Consider the following 17,550-nt stretch of genomic DNA (forward strand, 5'->3'; position numbering starts at 1 on the left):
GCGTCGGCCGGAAGCCGCCGCGCGCGAGGCCGGAAGTAGCCGTGGCGTCGTGGGGCCTGGCCGTGGCGGCGGCGGCGGCTCAAGATGTCGATCGAAATCGAGTCCTCGGAGTGCGTGTGGCGTCGGGCGGCGGCGGCGGCGGCGGGCGGGGCCCGGGGCGGCTCGGCGGGCGCGGGCGCGGGAGCGGGAGCGGTGGGGCAGGCGGGGGGTGGCGGGGGCCGTTGTGTGCCCTGAGGCCGCTGGAGAGGCCTCGGGCCGCGCGGGGCGCTTCGTGGTGCTGCGGTGACGGTGCTCGGCTCCCCCGCAGCGTGATCCGGCTGATCATGCAGTACCTGAAGGAGAACAGCCTCCACCGAGCGCTCGCCACCCTTCAGGAGGAGACGACCGTGTCCCTCAACACCGTGGATAGCATCGAAAGCTTCGTGGCTGATATCAACAGCGGGCACTGGGACACGGTGCTGCAGGCCATACAGTCCCTGAAGCTGCCCGACAAGACCCTCATCGATCTATATGAGCAGGTGATGGAGCACCAAGGCCAGCAGGCCATGTGCAGCCTTTCCTGGTCTGTCAGGATAGAAGCTCTGGTGCTTCCCAGCGTCCCTTTGCTTTGCTGATGTAGGTGTTTGTCTCTTGTTTTAGGTGGTGCTGGAGTTGATTGAACTCCGGGAGCTGGGTGCTGCCAGGTCCCTCTTGAGGCAGACGGATCCCATGATAATGCTGAAGCAGACTCAGCCAGAGCGGTACATCCATCTTGAAAATCTTCTGGCCAGATCTTACTTTGATCCTCGTGAGGTATGCTGTGCCCATCCCAGAGACCTCACGATGCTATTTTGCATCATTAGGCCCTGACACTAGCCCAGTTTGCTAAAGGATACTTATAGCAGCATCTGTTTTTCATCCTGGGATTCACCTAAGCATGCAGAATTAGATTATTCTAGTGAAACTTTATTGTTTGGTGGTTTTACAAGTTTTAGGAGTGTTTGGGAAATGGTGTCTAATGGTTTGTTACAAGAACAGTAGTTTTGAAGGATAGTGAAGCTGGGAGTTTGCGGTTTTACTTGTGTGTCTTGCTGCAGGATGATACTGGCCTACTTTCTTGACATCTTTATAAAAAAATCTTTGACAACTTTATATATATATATATAAAAACCTTCTTTCTAGGCATACCCAGATGGAAGTAGCAAAGAAAAACGGAGAGCTGCCATTGCACAGGCTTTAGCTGGAGAAGTCAGCGTGGTACCTCCGTCTCGTCTTATGGCATTGTTGGGCCAGGTAATCCTTGGGGAAAGAAAGTGCTTTAGTAGCTGTGTCAGTTTCTGTAGCTAAAGAAACTGATTTCACTGCATGACATTGACTAGTTGTTTCTTCAGTGCTGTAGAAATAAAGTTTAAATATTGCACACTTACATGTATTATAGCTGAAAATGATCTTTTATTCTTGTAGCAAGAATTTAATAGAATTCAGCAGAATTTTATTTTATTTCACTGTTTTGAGTCCTTTCTAAGTTTAATGAGCTCTGTTATGAGCAAATAGACAACTGGCCAAATAAATTAAAAGACGATCAAATTCATCACTCTGTGCGTACTATATACTAAGTATCAAAGATAGAATGGAAAGGGGAGGTCTGAAGTCAGTCTCGCTTGCAGAGAATGTTGGAGAAAAACCCATTCTGTTTACAGTCATGATTAGGGAAGCATTATGTAACAAAACTTACTTACAGTTGGGTCAACTCACAAACCGTGCAGGATACACTTTGTGGGTACAAGAAAATACTGCTATATTGTGTTTATTGTATCAAAACTTCAGTGAGGAAGATTTCTATTAACTGATACCCAACTGTATGGCTTTCTGCTTCTCAAAAGGCACTCAAGTGGCAACAGCATCAGGGCCTGCTTCCTCCTGGTATGACAATTGACTTGTTCAGAGGCAAAGCGGCTGTGAAAGACGTGGAGGAGGAGAAGTTCCCCACACAGTTGAGCAGACATATTAAGGTGAGCAGACATATTATTTACTCTTTATATGTATTATCATTGCTTTTTCTTTTTTTCTTGTTGCTTTATTTTGTGGGAAAATTGTTCTGCATTTTTTTTTCTTTTGTATAAAGCATTTCTTGCTCCACTTCAGTCTCATCAGGAGACTTTTCCTGAGAGTGTAAAATGATGCTTATTAACAAGATTTGAGTGCTAGTAGTATTCATGACTAATACTTTAGTTGTTGACTTAACAGTTCAGAATCACTCAGACTTCAGAAATGGTTGCTTACACACCCTTCTCAATTTGTGAAAGAAAATACTAGTGTCTTTAACTTCTGTGCTTGCATATTAACTTCTTGAACTACAGAAGTTTTGATAATGAGCCATGCCATGTGTAACATAATTAGTAGCTTTCTAAGAATTTTTTCATACAGATTTCAAGAGAGAAATGAAATTGTGCTATAATGGCATAGTGGTCCTGTAGTGCTTAGAGTGTGGAGTGTGCATTCCTTTCTTGTGAGTGTTTTTCAACTAGGTTAAGCAGTTCTGTTCAGCCAGAAACCAGCTCACTGTAGTAGCTCTGATGGTTCTCATATGAATGGAAGATGCTACTTTTCAGAAGTCATGAGTTGGTGTTTGTGAAATCACTTTGCATGTAGTGGCGGCTTGACAGAAATATTAGTTAGTACTGTTAAAACAAGTCCGATTTTTTTTGTTTTTTGTGTTGATTAGTGAAAACACTTGTATAGTCAGTTGTAACGGTTGCTCATCTGTTTTAATTCTGCTGAAAAACAAGGAATATCAAAAATGTTTATCTCTAAAAATTTCATTGAAGAAACGTCACTACAAACGGAGCAGTTTGTACTATTCTGGAAATTTCTAGAACTTGCTAATAATATGGATAAGATACTGGAAAGGTGTTGGTTAGCGTTTACAATTCATTGCAAAAACAAAAAAAGACGATAAACCTGATTATTTCTGTAAGCTTGGAGGTGTGGGATAAGTTTAACAGATGTTACCAGAGCAAAATGAGAGGTGACCTTAAATGCTAATGTGTAACTATTGACAGGTTTTCTGAGCCTTGATAGTAAATATATGATTGTGTAGCTTTAGAAAATACTGTTTTGTCACCAAAATAAGCAACTTACATTAGAGATAAAGCTGTAGTCGTATTAAACTTAATTTATATTCTTCTACAAAACAGTTTGGGCAGAAGTCACATGTGGAGTGTGCTCGGTTTTCCCCAGATGGTCAGTATTTGGTCACTGGCTCTGTGGATGGTTTCATTGAAGTATGGAACTTCACTACGGGAAAGATCAGGAAGGTAAGTTACTTATTATTTCAGATGAGTAGTTCGTTGGCCAAAGTACGTGGTTCTATTCTTTGAGATTAGGCTTCATGTTCGTTTTCATTTCTTAGGGATAGTGAATCTGAAGAGGGTGTCTGTTCTGGTGATTCAGGTGCTGGCCTGGAATTGCCTATTCTGTCATATACTTCTCAGTGGAATAGTGTTTTCTTTTTTTTTCCCTCACTCTAATTCTTGCCTCTAAAACAAGGACAGCAGTTTTTTCTTTTTTCTTTTTTTCTTTTTTTCTTTTTTTTTTTTTTTTTTTGGTAAGGCTATGAGGAATGTTTGATCATTGAATTCCATCATAGAAATACTGTGTATATCATATGTGTGTATTTAGTATGCAGCCTGTCTAGTCCAACATTTGAGGTTAAGTTAATACGCAGAATGTGCGTCCCAGACTAATCAATCTGTGGCAGCAGTCTGACCGGAATGATCAAACTGCTTGATGATAGGCTATACACTATATAGCCTATCATCTGCTATTATATGCTGAAGTTAAAATTGCTGGTGCTGTTGCACCTTGACTTGAAATATTTTTTATCTAATTTGTTATTGTGATTGGTGGGTCTTCTGTTTTCATTTAGGATCTGAAATACCAGGCACAGGATAATTTTATGATGATGGATGATGCAGTGTTGTGCATGTGCTTCAGCAGAGATACAGAAATGCTAGCAACAGGAGCACAAGATGGAAAGATCAAGGTACCTGTCTTTTTGTGGAATATATAGGTGGAGGTCCTGATTAGAAAGATTATCTTGCAATCGCAATAATATTGTGGTTTCACATGGAAATAATTAAGTTTAGTGTGGTCCAGAAACTGAGATGCTTGTTGTTGGATGTTTAAGTTTCTGTGATCTGATAACATAGTAACCACTTCTGTTTCATTTACTGTTTTGTCTTTAGGTTTGGAAAATCCAGAGCGGTCAGTGTCTGAGGAGGTTTGAACGAGCACACAGTAAAGGTGTTACCTGTCTCAGTTTCTCTAAAGATAGCAGCCAGATTCTCAGTGCGTCTTTTGATCAGACAATCAGGTAAGAATAAATTGAAGTGTGAGCTGGAATGCAAGAGAAATGAGAATAGAGATTTCATACTAAACAGTTAACATTTTGAGTATGGTTTGTTTGGATCAATTCTATTTAATCCTTTTGTGTTTTGTTTTAATATTAATGGGAGAGTCTCTTGAGGGTGGAAGAGGAACAGTTGGAATATTTGACCTTTTGCTTTGCATTAACTTGCTTTATTCTAGGGTGGGGCCCAAATACTTAATTTGTGGTGTCTTGTTTATGGGCCAAGAGGTTTTTTTAGTTTTGTTTTGTATTTTCTAGGAGCCTTTTAGCTTAAGAAGCAGTCTTGGCTTTAAAAATGGTAATTTGTATAATAGACTTTTAGAGAAAACAAGCAATCTAGGGATAAAAGGATGATAACTCTTATTTGAGACAGACTAAACAACCTAATCACCAGCACTCACTAGCTTTTAATACCTGACAGGAACTGGTTTCATCTTATCTGTGCAGCAGTACTGTGAATGAGCTCTTTTTCTGCTCTGAGAGAAAAAGATTAAGTATATTAATGCAGCTTATCTGCTTCCTCCTAGTAGTAACAGAATACAGCAAAGTTTCCAAAATTCATGAGTTTGGGAATCTTTGCTGCTGCTGCTGCTGGCTTTCCACTGAGCTGTGAATGAGGGACTTTATATCCCTGAGAGCTGCATGGAAGTGAGAGGGAAAAAGATGCTCTTCTGTTCAGTGTGAGACAATCACTTCACATCATGTTACTGCTGCCTGTCTAGCTTACGCAATGTCTGCTATAGCTATAAAGGGTTTTTGTCCCACCTCCCACCCTGAGCCCACATTGTCTTTATATCTATGGCCCATGTCCCCAGATCCATTCCCCTGTGTCTCTTGGATCCACAGAACCTCCCTTTAGAATGAGGATGAAAGGAGAAGCCCAAAGGAAATGTTTTATGAGCGCCTAACTCAGCAGTCTGATGTGGAATATCAGCAATCCAACCCAGGATGATGACGAGGTTGATAGACTCTGCGAGCTTCAAAGGCAACAGTTATAATCTTTATCTAGAACAGATAGCATAGCCCTTTCCTTGCTTTAGGGCATTTGTTTTCATCTAAGTATCTCTTTCAAAATAGTTCATATCAGTGAAGCTGTATCTAGAATGTTGTATCCGGTTTGTTCCACACCTTCCCTTCCCCTAACCCCAGCCCGGTCCAAGAAGGGCATTAACAAGCCAGAGTGACTCCATAGGAGGTCCATGAAGATGATTGGGGGCTGGAGCATATGACGTACCAGGTTTTGTCAGCCTGGAAAAAAGAAAGCTGGGAAGGGATCTGATTGCTGTCATCTATAGATAGTTGTGGATAATTAGACTCTTCGCAGAGGTGCACAGTTCTTAAAAGAGACAAAAGGTGTGGAAAGTGGAAATTCTGGTTGTATACAAAGAAAAGCTTTTCCTCCCTGAGAAGGGTGAAGTGCTTGGTCAGGGTCCACAGAGCTGGGTTAGGATGGGAGGATCTCAGTCTTTGAAGAGATTCAGAGCTAAATTGACAAGACTAAGTGACTTGATCAGACTTGGAAGCTAGCCTTGATTTGAGGAGAACATTAGAGTAGAGATCTTCTGAAGCCCCTTCAGTCTAATTTTTTTCTGCGCTTTTCTATATACCGTTGTTTTAGAATTACTGTTATACAAAAGGGATGTGGCTAAATTGTCTATACAACTGCAATGTCAGGATATTAATTCTTTCAATGATCAAAAAGCCACAGAGAAAGAGTTGCTCTTCTCACCACTGCCAACATGTGATCCACTTTTCTGCAGGCTGTCTCCACAGCTCTGCTTTTGGACATAAGCTCTCTGAAGCCTTGATCCAGAAAGTGATGCTTCTTTTCTCATGCAGACCTTCCCCCACTAGGTAGCACCAGTACTGTGCTGGGATATGAGATGTTTTTCTTAAACCAAGTCCTTATAGTTCAGTTTCCCAGTGACTGTGGCAGTGCTTTTGGGCAGTGAAACTGTTTCTGGTATGGAAGGCTGACAAGCTGAGATCTTGGGAACCTGGAAAGAGGAGTGGTGATTTCTAGATACTTCCGATTCCCATCAGTATGCAGTCCAGTTAGTGTAGTTTAGTAAGTTAGCATGTCAGCTTAGCTGCAGTACATAGGTGAGTTCTTTCTGCAGCAAATGGAGGATGTGCAACTTGCTTAATGCAGTTAGGCTAAACTGAGTGAGCTGGGCATTATCTGACACTTTCCACAGGCTAAGACTTAGGTGCATGCAGTTACTGCAGTTTAGCTGATGATAATTTGTTAAGCAATGGTATCTCAAATGCACTTCATGGTTAAGTGATAGATATGGGTCAGGTATGAAGGTGAATGAGCTTACATTGTTCTAAGAAAGTGACTATGAAACCTTCATATAAGACAAACTAGACATGGAATTATAAAATAATGTAGTTCAGAAGGGACCTCTTGAGATGTCTGGTCCAATATGCAATATGCTCCTCAAAACACTGTAAACCTCCCAGCTTGTTCAGGGCCTTGTCCAGTTGAGTTTTGAAAAATCCCTGCAGGTAGAGACCCCACCTCTGTCATAGAGCTGCTTACAACCTTACAACCTTCCTTGTGGGAAAATTCTCACTTAAGTGTAAGGAAAGACTTTTTTTTTTCTTTTTTTTTGGTAACTTGTGCCCTTGGTCTCTTGTTTTTTCACCATTCGCTTCTGAGAAAAATCTGGATCCATCTACTCTTTGAAACCACATTAGGCGGTGGTGTTAAATTGTTAGAATTTTTCAGATGACTAGGAAGCAATTATAATTTTAGCAAGCTTGCACATCTTTTCCAGAGATCCTTATAGAGTGAGTAAAAGCAAGAATAATAGTTGATTGTGGTATGCTTTTTTCTTTTCTTTTTTTTCTTTTTAACACTAGGATTAATCTCTAAAATGCTCTATCTCTGTGTTAATCTGAGTTACCAGATTACCAGCAATTTCGTCTGAACCAGGTTTCTTAAGTTCTTGGCATCTGGAAAGTCTTTTGCAACATTTGTGTGATGTGGTAATTCTTACCCTGAACCTTTTTGACATCTTGTGCACTATTCTTGTTCCTGAGTAGAATTTGGCTCTTGCTGGGTAGATCTGGATTGCAACAAAGCTATTCTGTTGTTGCTACACAAGCACTTTGGCACAGTTGGAAGTTGTTTAGATTAGTTTTGCCTAGTTTACAGATTCTTTTTCTTCTTTAGGGTTATTCTGATTTATTATGTTTCTATGACTTAAATTTTTATTTTTGCCATACAAAGGAAGGAGTTCAATCCTCCTCAGATTTCTTCTGTGGGCTGAACAGGTCTATCCCCCTCAGTCTCTCCTCATGCATTGTGTAGGCTCTTGGAAGCTTTCTAACTGTCTAGTCACTGGATGCTTCAGTTTACCCATGTGTTTCTTGTACTTGGGGAAGAGGGGGGCAAAACTGGGTACAGTATTCCAGATATGGCCTTATCTTTGCCAAGTGGAGAGGAAGCTTAATAGATGGACCGTGCCTCTCCTGATGCATCCTGGTATGTGGCTGACTATCCATGCTGCCAAGGCACACAGCTGACTTTCAGCTTATTGTGCACAAGGACACCCAGATCCTTTTCTGCAGATCTCAGCTGCAGCCTGTCAGTCCCCAGCTGATCGGGTGCCTGTTCTGTTCAGGTGCAGGGTTTGCATGTCATGAGGCTTTTGTCAGTCTATCTGTCCAGTTTGTCAAGGCGTAAAACTTCTTTATCGTTGCTTCAGACCTGTGCATTTCAAGATGAAGTTGCAGGCTATGAGACTTGCATTGCAAAACAGATGGAACCAGTGCTTGTATATGTTTCATGTTTAATTGAAAGCGATTATGAAATATATTCAAGAGTGTCTTGTCTGTATTCTAAAACTCAGTGGTAGCTACATTGTTTTAGATTAAAATGATACTATATGGACCTGGAAGCAACTGTACAGTGACACATTACAAAACATTTCAATGGGAGATGTAAATCTGTTTAAATCATATATAGCAAAAGCATTTCATTTGAGATTATGTAAGATTGGATGTTGCTGAATCAAGACTAGCAAGCTACAAATAGAATGAGGAATTCCAGTATGTCATTTTCAAGGCTTCAGACATCTTTGTAAACTATTTTGTGGCCAGTAACTGCTAAAATTTAAGACTGAAATGGATTAATAATACCATTTCCTTTTGAAAGACTGAACAAACTCTTCCCAGAGGCATACAGGAGGCAATGGGCATGAAGTAAGTTGTAAAAGAGAGAAATTCTGGTTGTGTGCAAGGAGAGAATTTTTCACAATGAAGGTCACACAGTCCTGAGGCAGGAGCTCCATCTGTGGATGCTGAAAAGGCCCTGAGCATACTAAGTTCACTTAAAAATTAGCTAGGCTTTGAGGAGTATATTGGACCAGAGCCCTCCAGAGGTCTCTTCCAGATTAAGTCTTACTGTGATTTATTTTGTTTCTGCATTTTCATAGTTTCTCTTTTTGTGGTCTTGCCTTCTAGTATGTGCATAATGTATTTCATGTCCTTTAGACTGAAAGATGATGATATTTCTCTAAGCTTTTCACAGAAATGCTTTTTGTCTTTGAAAAGAGCTCGTAATAATTATTTTTTACGAATTTTTAGCACATTCTATTCTTGCTTTTGTCCATCCAACATAACTCACATTTAAAATATAGTTAAACCAGAGGATGGATCAGTTCCTTGCTCAGTTTTGACTTCAATTGTGTTACAGGATTCATGGTTTAAAATCTGGCAAAACTTTAAAAGAATTCCGTGGTCATTCCTCCTTTGTCAATGAAGCTACTTTTACCCAGGATGGTCATTATATTATTAGCGCATCATCTGATGGCACTGTGAAGGTAACGTAGCATCTATTCTTTGCAAATTAAATACATAAAGTGTATGTGTGTTCTGGAAGGTCTGTTACAAAAATTGCAGTCCTTGGAGAAACTATTTATTGGAATTATCTGCATAATATGTCTTTTTGCTTGTGGTCTTTGCTGTAGATTGATTTGAATGAGAACTAGTAAGATTCTCTCTCTAGTTAGACTACTGCACAATCTATTTCTGCTGTATTTACGAGAGGAGTAGTCACCTGCCTGTTCTTGTTTTATTCTATAAATAGAATTGACTGTGAAAACTCTTTTCTTAGGATGTAGGCGTTCCCTTGTCTAAAATAATGACTTTCTTGCTTACTGTGTTGGATGACTTTTTATTTCTTGGAGCTTAGGAGACTCGAGCCATATAAGCTAGATAATCCAGCATTAATGAAACTGATGGTTTCTCCTTGTAATCTCAGCAAAGAATGGATCTACTCAATATAGAATAGTTAAAGAGTTTACTGAATAAACTAACTACTACTGACTGAAGAGATGAATATAGGAATAGATACATTAAGCAGAGTGTTGATCCAGCATATGAGAGGTGAGTAAACATACCCAATTTGTAGATGTGGGAAAGGGGAATGCAGTGGATTTTTGTTGGTATTAAACAGGGTATAGTATTTCACCTAGGGAAAAATAACCCTAGGCACCAGTACAAGCTGAGGGCTGACCTGCTGAAGAGCAGCTCTGCAGAGAAGGACCTGGGAGTGCTGGTAGATGACAAGTTGACCATGAGCCAGCAATGTACCCTTGTGGCCAAAGAGGCCAATGGTGTCTTGGGCTGCGTTAGGAAGAGTGTTGCCAGCAGGTGGAGGGAGGTGATGCTGCCCCTCTACTCAGCCCTGGGGAGGCCTTGTCTGGAGTACTGCACCAGTTCTGGGCTCCCCAGGACAGGAGAGACCTTGAGCTACTAGAGACAGTCCAGCGTAGGGCTACAAAGATGATCTGAGGGCTGGAGCATCTGCCCTGTGAGGAACGGGTGCGAGAGCTGGGCCTCTTCAGCCTGGGGAAGAGAAGACTGAGGGGGGATCTTATCAATGTGTACAAGTACCTGAAGGGAGGGTGTCAAGGGGACGGGGACAAACTCTTTTCAGTTGTCCCATGTGACAGGACAAGAGGCAATGGGCAGAAACTGAAGCACAGGAAGTTCCGCCTGACCGTGAGGGGGAATTTCTTCCCTGTGAGAGTGACAGAGCACTGGACCAGGTTGCCCAGAGAGGTGGTGGAGTCTCCTTCTCTGGAGATATTCAAGGCCCGCCTGGATGCAACCCTGTCTACCATGCTCTAGGTGACCCTGCTGAGCAGGGAGGTTGGACTAGATGATCTCCAGAGGTCCCTTCCAACCTTACTGATTCTATGTTTTATGATTAGTATTAATATTTTGTGTAGTGTTAAATACTTTAAACTTGTACTATTCAGGCTGGCACTAATCCCAGGAATAGCATAAAAAGAAGGTATCTCTCATTTTGACTGTACTAGTATGCAGTCTGCAAAAACATTCTGTGGATGGTTAAACTTTGCTTTTTAGGGACGAAGCAAGCAGTTCTATTTTCTGTTTCTGAATGGCTGGAACAGCCTGCTGTTGCTATAGTGAATGAAACAGCTCTAAGCTGGGATATCTCTCCTATTGGTATTAGTAAGGCCTTACTTTTTTCAGCACATCCTCATGTCTGTCTTGGGTAGGTAGGTTGCATGTGCAGAGACCTTGCAGGTATTTACAGATGCCACCTAAAACCAGAAGGCAAATCTAGACTTATTCTTAGGGACAAGGACTTAATGAAAGCAATCGAGGGCCTCTTTATGGTAAGAGAAATTCAAATTGAGTTCAATCATAATGAAATTATTTATGATATTTACGCTTCAATGTAAGCGTGATCATTTTCTGTTTTTAGAATTTGCTTCTGACTACCATTTTTGGAACTCATATTTCTCTTCCAGGGCATTAAATAAAAATCTTAATGTTATGTCTTCACTTAGCTCCCAAACTAGTCAATTTTCCTGTATTTTTTCTAATCCTAATTGTTTTTGTGTGTATTTTTCATGTTAGGTTTGGAATGTGAAGACAACAGAGTGCTCAAACACCTTCAAATCCCTTGGCAGCACTGCTGGGACAGATATTACTGTGAACAGTGTCATTCTGCTGCCTAAAAATCCAGAACACTTCGTCGTTTGCAACAGATCAAATACAGTTGTCATTATGAATATGCAGGGACAAGTATGTTACCTTACTGGTGTCCTTTCAAGCTTATCCTTTAATCATTTTTAAGAATGCCAGAATAGAATTTATAAATTAGCTTTGGGCATTTTACTTTCATGATGAATACTCTGTACTCTGCTTTTTAGAACAGTTTGATATGGGGTATTTAACTACAGATATGGAGAGGTCTTGTTTTCTAAACAGACCTTGTGCTCGCTGAGTACTTTTACCTGAACATAGTATGGATATGCAGCAGTTTAATTCTGCAAAATGTTTTTGTGGTGGTGTCTTTACAGATTGTGAGAAGCTTCAGCTCTGGTAAGAGAGAAGGTGGTGACTTTGTCTGCTGTGCCCTTTCTCCTCGTGGTGAATGGATCTACTGTGTTGGTGAAGATTTTGTGCTCTATTGCTTTAGCACCGTGACTGGCAAGCTGGAGAGAACTCTGACAGTAAGTCCTTATCTGGAGCTTTTGCAACATTATAAATGTGGATTTGATCTAAGTGCAGTTGTTTGCAGTATTCATAAGGAGAAGTTCTGTACTCATGAAGCTGTCATCTCAAGCAGCCGTGACTGGTAACGAAGATGTGCCTGAACATTTGGCTGTGGAATGTGTTTAGGTTTTTTGTATAATGCTTTTAATTTAAAAAATTGAGAAAACTTTTATCTATTAAGATGATTGAGTGAATTGGTTCAAAGTTTTAATTGAGCTAGAGCAAATCTTGACCTGGCTTCTGGCTGATGGAGAATCATGATCAAGCTCTTTAAAATTTACCTTGGATTAAATAAACTGAAGAGAGTTACCAGCTTGAATGTCTATAAACTTAATGGGTGACACTTAGATGTAGTGCATTTCAGTGGGTGTAGGTGATTTAAACTCTCTCTTCCCCCTATAATTAGCAACTTGAAGTGAAACTGGAACTTAATATTGAATAATTGTGTTCCTCTGCTTTTGCTGTGTGCAGAAGGCATGTTAAACCTTAGTCCTGTTTTCTTGTTCTTTTTGTTCTTATTTGAAGAGGTTTTGTTCTTGTTTGAAAAGATTATTTGGCTTGCATCACTGCTAAAAGAATAATCTCCTGATGCTTCTTTCTGCTTATTCTCTAGGTTCATGAAAAAGATGTCATCGGCATTGCTCATCACCCCCACCAGAACCTAATTGCTACTTACAGTGAAGATGGGCTCCTCAAACTCTGGAAGCCATAGCTTGCTTTTCAATAAGCTATGAAGCGTGCCTGTTGTATGCAGGGTATTGATGTTCATGCTTCTACGAGGTCTAAATTCCCTGAGCTTGATACTTGCTCGATTTTCAGTTCAGGTTTCCAGAAAACATCTTTTTTAAATTTTTGGTCTAAAATTAGCTAGGTTGATGCTAGATACAGCATCAATTAATTTCAAATACTTTTGCCAGAGTAGCTGAAACAACTTCTATGGGAATGATTATTCTGTCTCCTGAAGTCTGTACTCTTACTATGTTGTTTATAGAAGTGATAGAGTTAGAAACTATTCCTATTTATAAGTGGCCACTGACTTCCTAAAATGCAGTCAACTGCTTTTTTATTTTAGTGAATGATGTGAAATGAGAAGGCTGTCTCTATCCCTGAAATGAAGGGAATGTAAGTGAACATCCTTAGCTTCAAAGCAGAAGCATTTCTAGTTCAGGGTGTTCTGCTGTGTTTCATTTTTTTTACTATACTTCTTCCAACAATACCTATCAACATCATATAGCTTTCTCAGAATAGAAGTATTTCTCATTCTCTTTCCCATCTCCCAGCATTTCCCCCTAAAAAACTGCCTCATTTGGCAGTGAGCTGTAATATTATTGTTTTTTTTTTTATTTTCCTTCCAGGCAAAAGAAAATACTTGGGCCCTCTTCCTGTGAGCACATAAAATGTTCAGACCAGCTTTAAGATTGAAGCTGGCCTCAGACGATCAATGTTTTAGGACATGCAAAAGCCTGTTTTACATAAACTCTCACTTCCAAGTCAAGTGCTGTGATGCTGCTTTTGCATTAATACTTTGATTTTTTTAAGTTTATCCTCATCCTTCTTCCTGCAGAAGGGAACAGCATATTGGAGCTTGAAATAATGTCTGTAAAAGTTTTTTAATTGCACATACTTAGGGACATAGGGTAACAGTTAGTGATATTTAGGTCCCAACTATGATAAAAGAATCTTTTAGGCCTGGTGGAGAAGGTGATGAATCTGTCTGAGATCCTGGCTACTGCAGACCATTGTGAACTGGTATCTTCTAAAATCCAACCATAGCTTCTCTAGAATGCAGCTAAAGTCAAGGTTTTATCTGTAATGATTATACAAACACAAATAGATTGGAATCTGGCGTGCTGCTTTCTGTCCTCATCTCTTGTAGAATGCTTTCTTGCAACAGTAATCTTTCAAACAGTAATAATTTCTTTATGAGTTAATAAATTTCAGTTTAAATAACTCCACATTTTTCTCAGTTGATGGAATTGGTCCTAAGGCAACTGTCGGTTGTCAGCCTGTGACTGACATCTTTCAGCATTGACCTGTACACTCATTTCATCTTTGTTCATATCTAAGGAAATGCAGAAAGTTTTTAGCATAAATTTTTGCATAGTGTTGCATATTCACTACAGCTGTAGTATTTAGCTCTGCTTAAGTTATAATGTTTTAATTCTTGTTTTCTAATTCCTTAGGTATGGCAATAAAGTTATTTTTTTGATAGCAAAAAGTGATTATTTTTCCTGTGTGAAGATATGCTAATTTGTCAGAAATCATTCACAAGTTCCATTGGCAGTTTGTACTTTTCACACAGGAGAGGATCTTGCCAAACTATTTTCAGTATTATCTAACATGTGTCTCGCTTCTGCTTCAGATTACATGGAGCTGCCAGTCCTCAACGTAAACTAGACCTTATATTGCTCTTTAAAAGAAAAGTAGTTAAAATGAATAAGCTGTCTGTCAAAATCCTGAACTTTTTAAGATTGAAATACATTTTCTAGTTTTAAAATGACATCTCTTACCTTTTTATTTATGATTTTCAGTCTTTTTTGCCTTAAGTGCACAAGGGATAGAAAAGAGAAATCTATTAATGTTTATGGAAGGGTGGAAAGACTTTATCTCCTTGAATGCAGCAATAATTTGTAAAATAGCTTGTACTTGTTATTTTTTTTTAAGATAGTCTAGAAGGAGATTTTAGATCTGGAAAATATGCCAGGTGTCATGCTGTTTTCTCTGCAGGATTTGAAGAAGGCTATATTTAATGCTGTAATTAGCATTGAGGAAAATACTGTTCACTGATTGCCTATTGGCCCTAACTTTATTGTTGGATTATTTCTTGGAGCTAGCTAGTTCTTTTGCAGATACAGATCTGCAAAATTCCTTGCCTGAGGAGTGATACGTAATGAAGGCCTTGTGGGTCAGTTCACACATTTTAGCCTAGGCAGTGAGGAAGCAGCACCTGTCTGTATGTAGAACAGTTGCTACCATCTCAGCAAAAAAAAAGTAACCTTAGGTTCCTGCATAGTTTTATAAGTGTGGGCAGAACTTGATTTTTATACTTCCTTTGGAAGTATTTTGCCCAAAGAGGCTGTGTGCCTGTAGATATCAGATATAGTCCTGCTCAGCTACCATAACCAGCTTGCCCTCTGTAAAGAAAAATTAAGCCTTCCCTTGATGCCTAATAAGAGCTAGAGAGAGATCAGCTGAAGACTTAGTGGAAATGCCTGGAAAGGAAAATCTTTTGCAAATGTCTTTTAAAACAACTAAATTCTCATGAGGCAGGAAGTGTTTTATTGAAGTCTAGGTTCATAATGAAATAGGCAGGAGTAGAAATATCTCAGTAGTTTATTGCAACTAGCAGTAGAATCTCCTGACATTACTGAATGACTGCAGTAGTTGTGTTTTTTAGATGAAAATGCAAGTAGGAATGTGGTGAAATGCAAATATAATTAGCGCAAAGAAAATCTTGCAGACCTCTGCTTGGCAAGCTAGGAATTAAGTTGACGTTACTATAACCACCATGTAAGGACAATAGGCAATGGGCACACATACAAGAAATGCCATTTAAATGTGCTGTGATGGTGATCAAACAGTAAACAGGTTGCCTGGAGAGGATGTGGAGTCTCCATCGTTGGAGACAGTCAAAACCTGATGGGACAAAGTCCTGATCTGCCTACTTTAGTTTACCCTGCTTTGAGCAGGGGTTAGGCTATGTGAACTGCAAAGCTGTCTTCTAGCCTCAGTGATTCTGTGTATTGCAGAGGACTTAAAACTAGGTGCTTGTGTGAGGGGCCTGCATGTGAGTGTAGGCAGCTGGAGCATACCTGGGTTCAGTCTGCAACCAAAAGGGCCAGAAAATGTTTAGCAGAGATTGATTTTCAGCATCATCTTTCCCGTAAATTATAAATGTTCTTCAAGTACTATTTTTCAGCAGAGCTACCTTTGAAGATAGGTGTTTCTGGCATTAAGTACTCAACAGAAGCTTTTGTGATTAACGTGTAATGAGTGTGTGTGTGGGAGGTTCTTGCTGGATCATGTCTGCTTGGATTTAAAGAGTCCTTTTTAAGGATGGCAACTTCAATTTCTATCTGTGGTTTGGGCTTCAGGAACTCCTTATTGCAGGGAACTCCAAATAGATCCAAGGCCTTTCTGGATGATTGCAACTTTTAACACATAGGCTGAGTGAACTGAGATCTGAGTGTCAGAGGAAAAGTCTAGGGACTTGGTGAACTCTGCTCTGTTGACTAGCACAGTCTGGGAAGAGGTGTGTGCTGCTGCCAACTAGTAAAGCATTTCATGTCATTCCAAATTCAGAGCTTTGTAAATAAAATAAACAACTAAGTTCTACTGCTCTGGGAGCTATAATACTGTTCATCTTGCTTCCTAAGAAAACACAGAACCTGGCATGTCTTTGTCCTTGGTTTTGGAAAAGATGAGTTAAATCACGCAGAAGCATGTTCCTAGCTTCCCCCAGTGTTCCCTGCTCATGCGTTGAGCAGCAGTCACAACTGGAAGCAGGAGTGTCCTTTCCCAGATTATGTTGCCAGTGAAAAAATCATATAGCAACTTACTTCGGGTCATACCCTGAGTCCGAAGAGGAGATGGGGTCATGGATCTTATTTTCACATGGGTGCTGGATAGTAGCTAGACAAAGCACAAGGAAGGGAGGACAACTAGGGGCCTGAAACTGTACAGATAGAAGTTTTGGGTTTTTTTTTTTTTTTTTTTTTTTTTTTTTTTTTTTTTTTTTTTAAGAGAGTCTACAGCAGGAGTTAGAATTTCACAGCAAACCTGTAGTACAGTAGAGCTGCCAAATTTCAAATTTGTAGGGGAAAAGGTGGTTCTGCAAGCCTACTGCACAGTGGAGGGAATCATTACAACAGACTGGATAGATCTGTGGCATGAATTCCCTGGGAGTGGGGAGGGTGGGGGATTAAACAGCTAAGGTAATTGCAAGCATCAACTCAGTGGGAAATTTGCAGGAAAGCAGTAACAATCAGAAGACAATGGCTTGTCTTACAAAAGCAATTTGTACTCCTTATCCTGTTTTACCTTCTATCCTCATAACCAGCAGAGAGTGGTTGATCTCTACTGGTTCTCTACAGCACCATCCTGGGGTCATGGCTTTGAAGCCAGGAAGTGAGCTGTGTGACGCTTACTGCAGCTTGTGCCGCTGCTCGTCAGAGCCACTATGGGGGCTGGTCTCGCGCCTCGGAGCGCTTGGTGAACAGAGGCCAAAGCTGCCCGGAATTTGAGCTGCTGAGTGTAACGGTGTACATGAATCTGCAGCAGCAGGTAGTTGAGCGGATAGCGCGAGTCACTGGTGCACCCTCCCCCCCCCCCAACCAATCACAAGGCCCCTGTGTTCAGGTAGTGCGTGCCTGTGAGTAGTAAAGCTGTTGTCAAGGCTCAGCATATTACTGCCTGGCTGAGCACAGATGCTTGCTGGGCCAAATGAGGTCATTACTCCTGACAGTAGACATGCAGAAGTGGAGTAGCCTTGCCTCATGGTGGTATCTGAAATACATAGGGGCAACTGCTTTGTTCTTCCCCGTAACGGTGTTGCTAGCACAAAAGATTAGTAGGAGGGATGTGGGGTTTATGTCAGTCACAGGCTTGCTGAGGAA

General features: G+C 40.5%; 1 protein-coding gene across 1 annotated transcript; it reads left to right on the forward strand.

The window, feature by feature from the left end:
- On the forward strand, positions 1-16,275 carry SMU1 (SMU1 DNA replication regulator and spliceosomal factor). The gene is made up of 12 exons (XM_062599657.1): positions 1-110; positions 308-518; positions 640-792; positions 1,162-1,272; positions 1,863-1,991; positions 3,177-3,296; positions 3,908-4,024; positions 4,227-4,354; positions 9,096-9,222; positions 11,294-11,461; positions 11,740-11,892; positions 12,549-16,275. The coding sequence occupies exons 1-12, from the start codon at positions 85-87 to the stop codon at positions 12,645-12,647; spliced, it is 1,542 nt and encodes a 513-aa protein (XP_062455641.1). The 5' UTR covers positions 1-84; the 3' UTR covers positions 12,648-16,275.
- Positions 16,276-17,550: the final 1,275 nt, after the last annotated feature.

Source organism: Rhea pennata, chromosome Z, assembly GCF_028389875.1.
Source record: "Rhea pennata isolate bPtePen1 chromosome Z, bPtePen1.pri, whole genome shotgun sequence".
NCBI classification, from domain to species: Eukaryota; Metazoa; Chordata; class Aves; order Rheiformes; family Rheidae; genus Rhea; species Rhea pennata.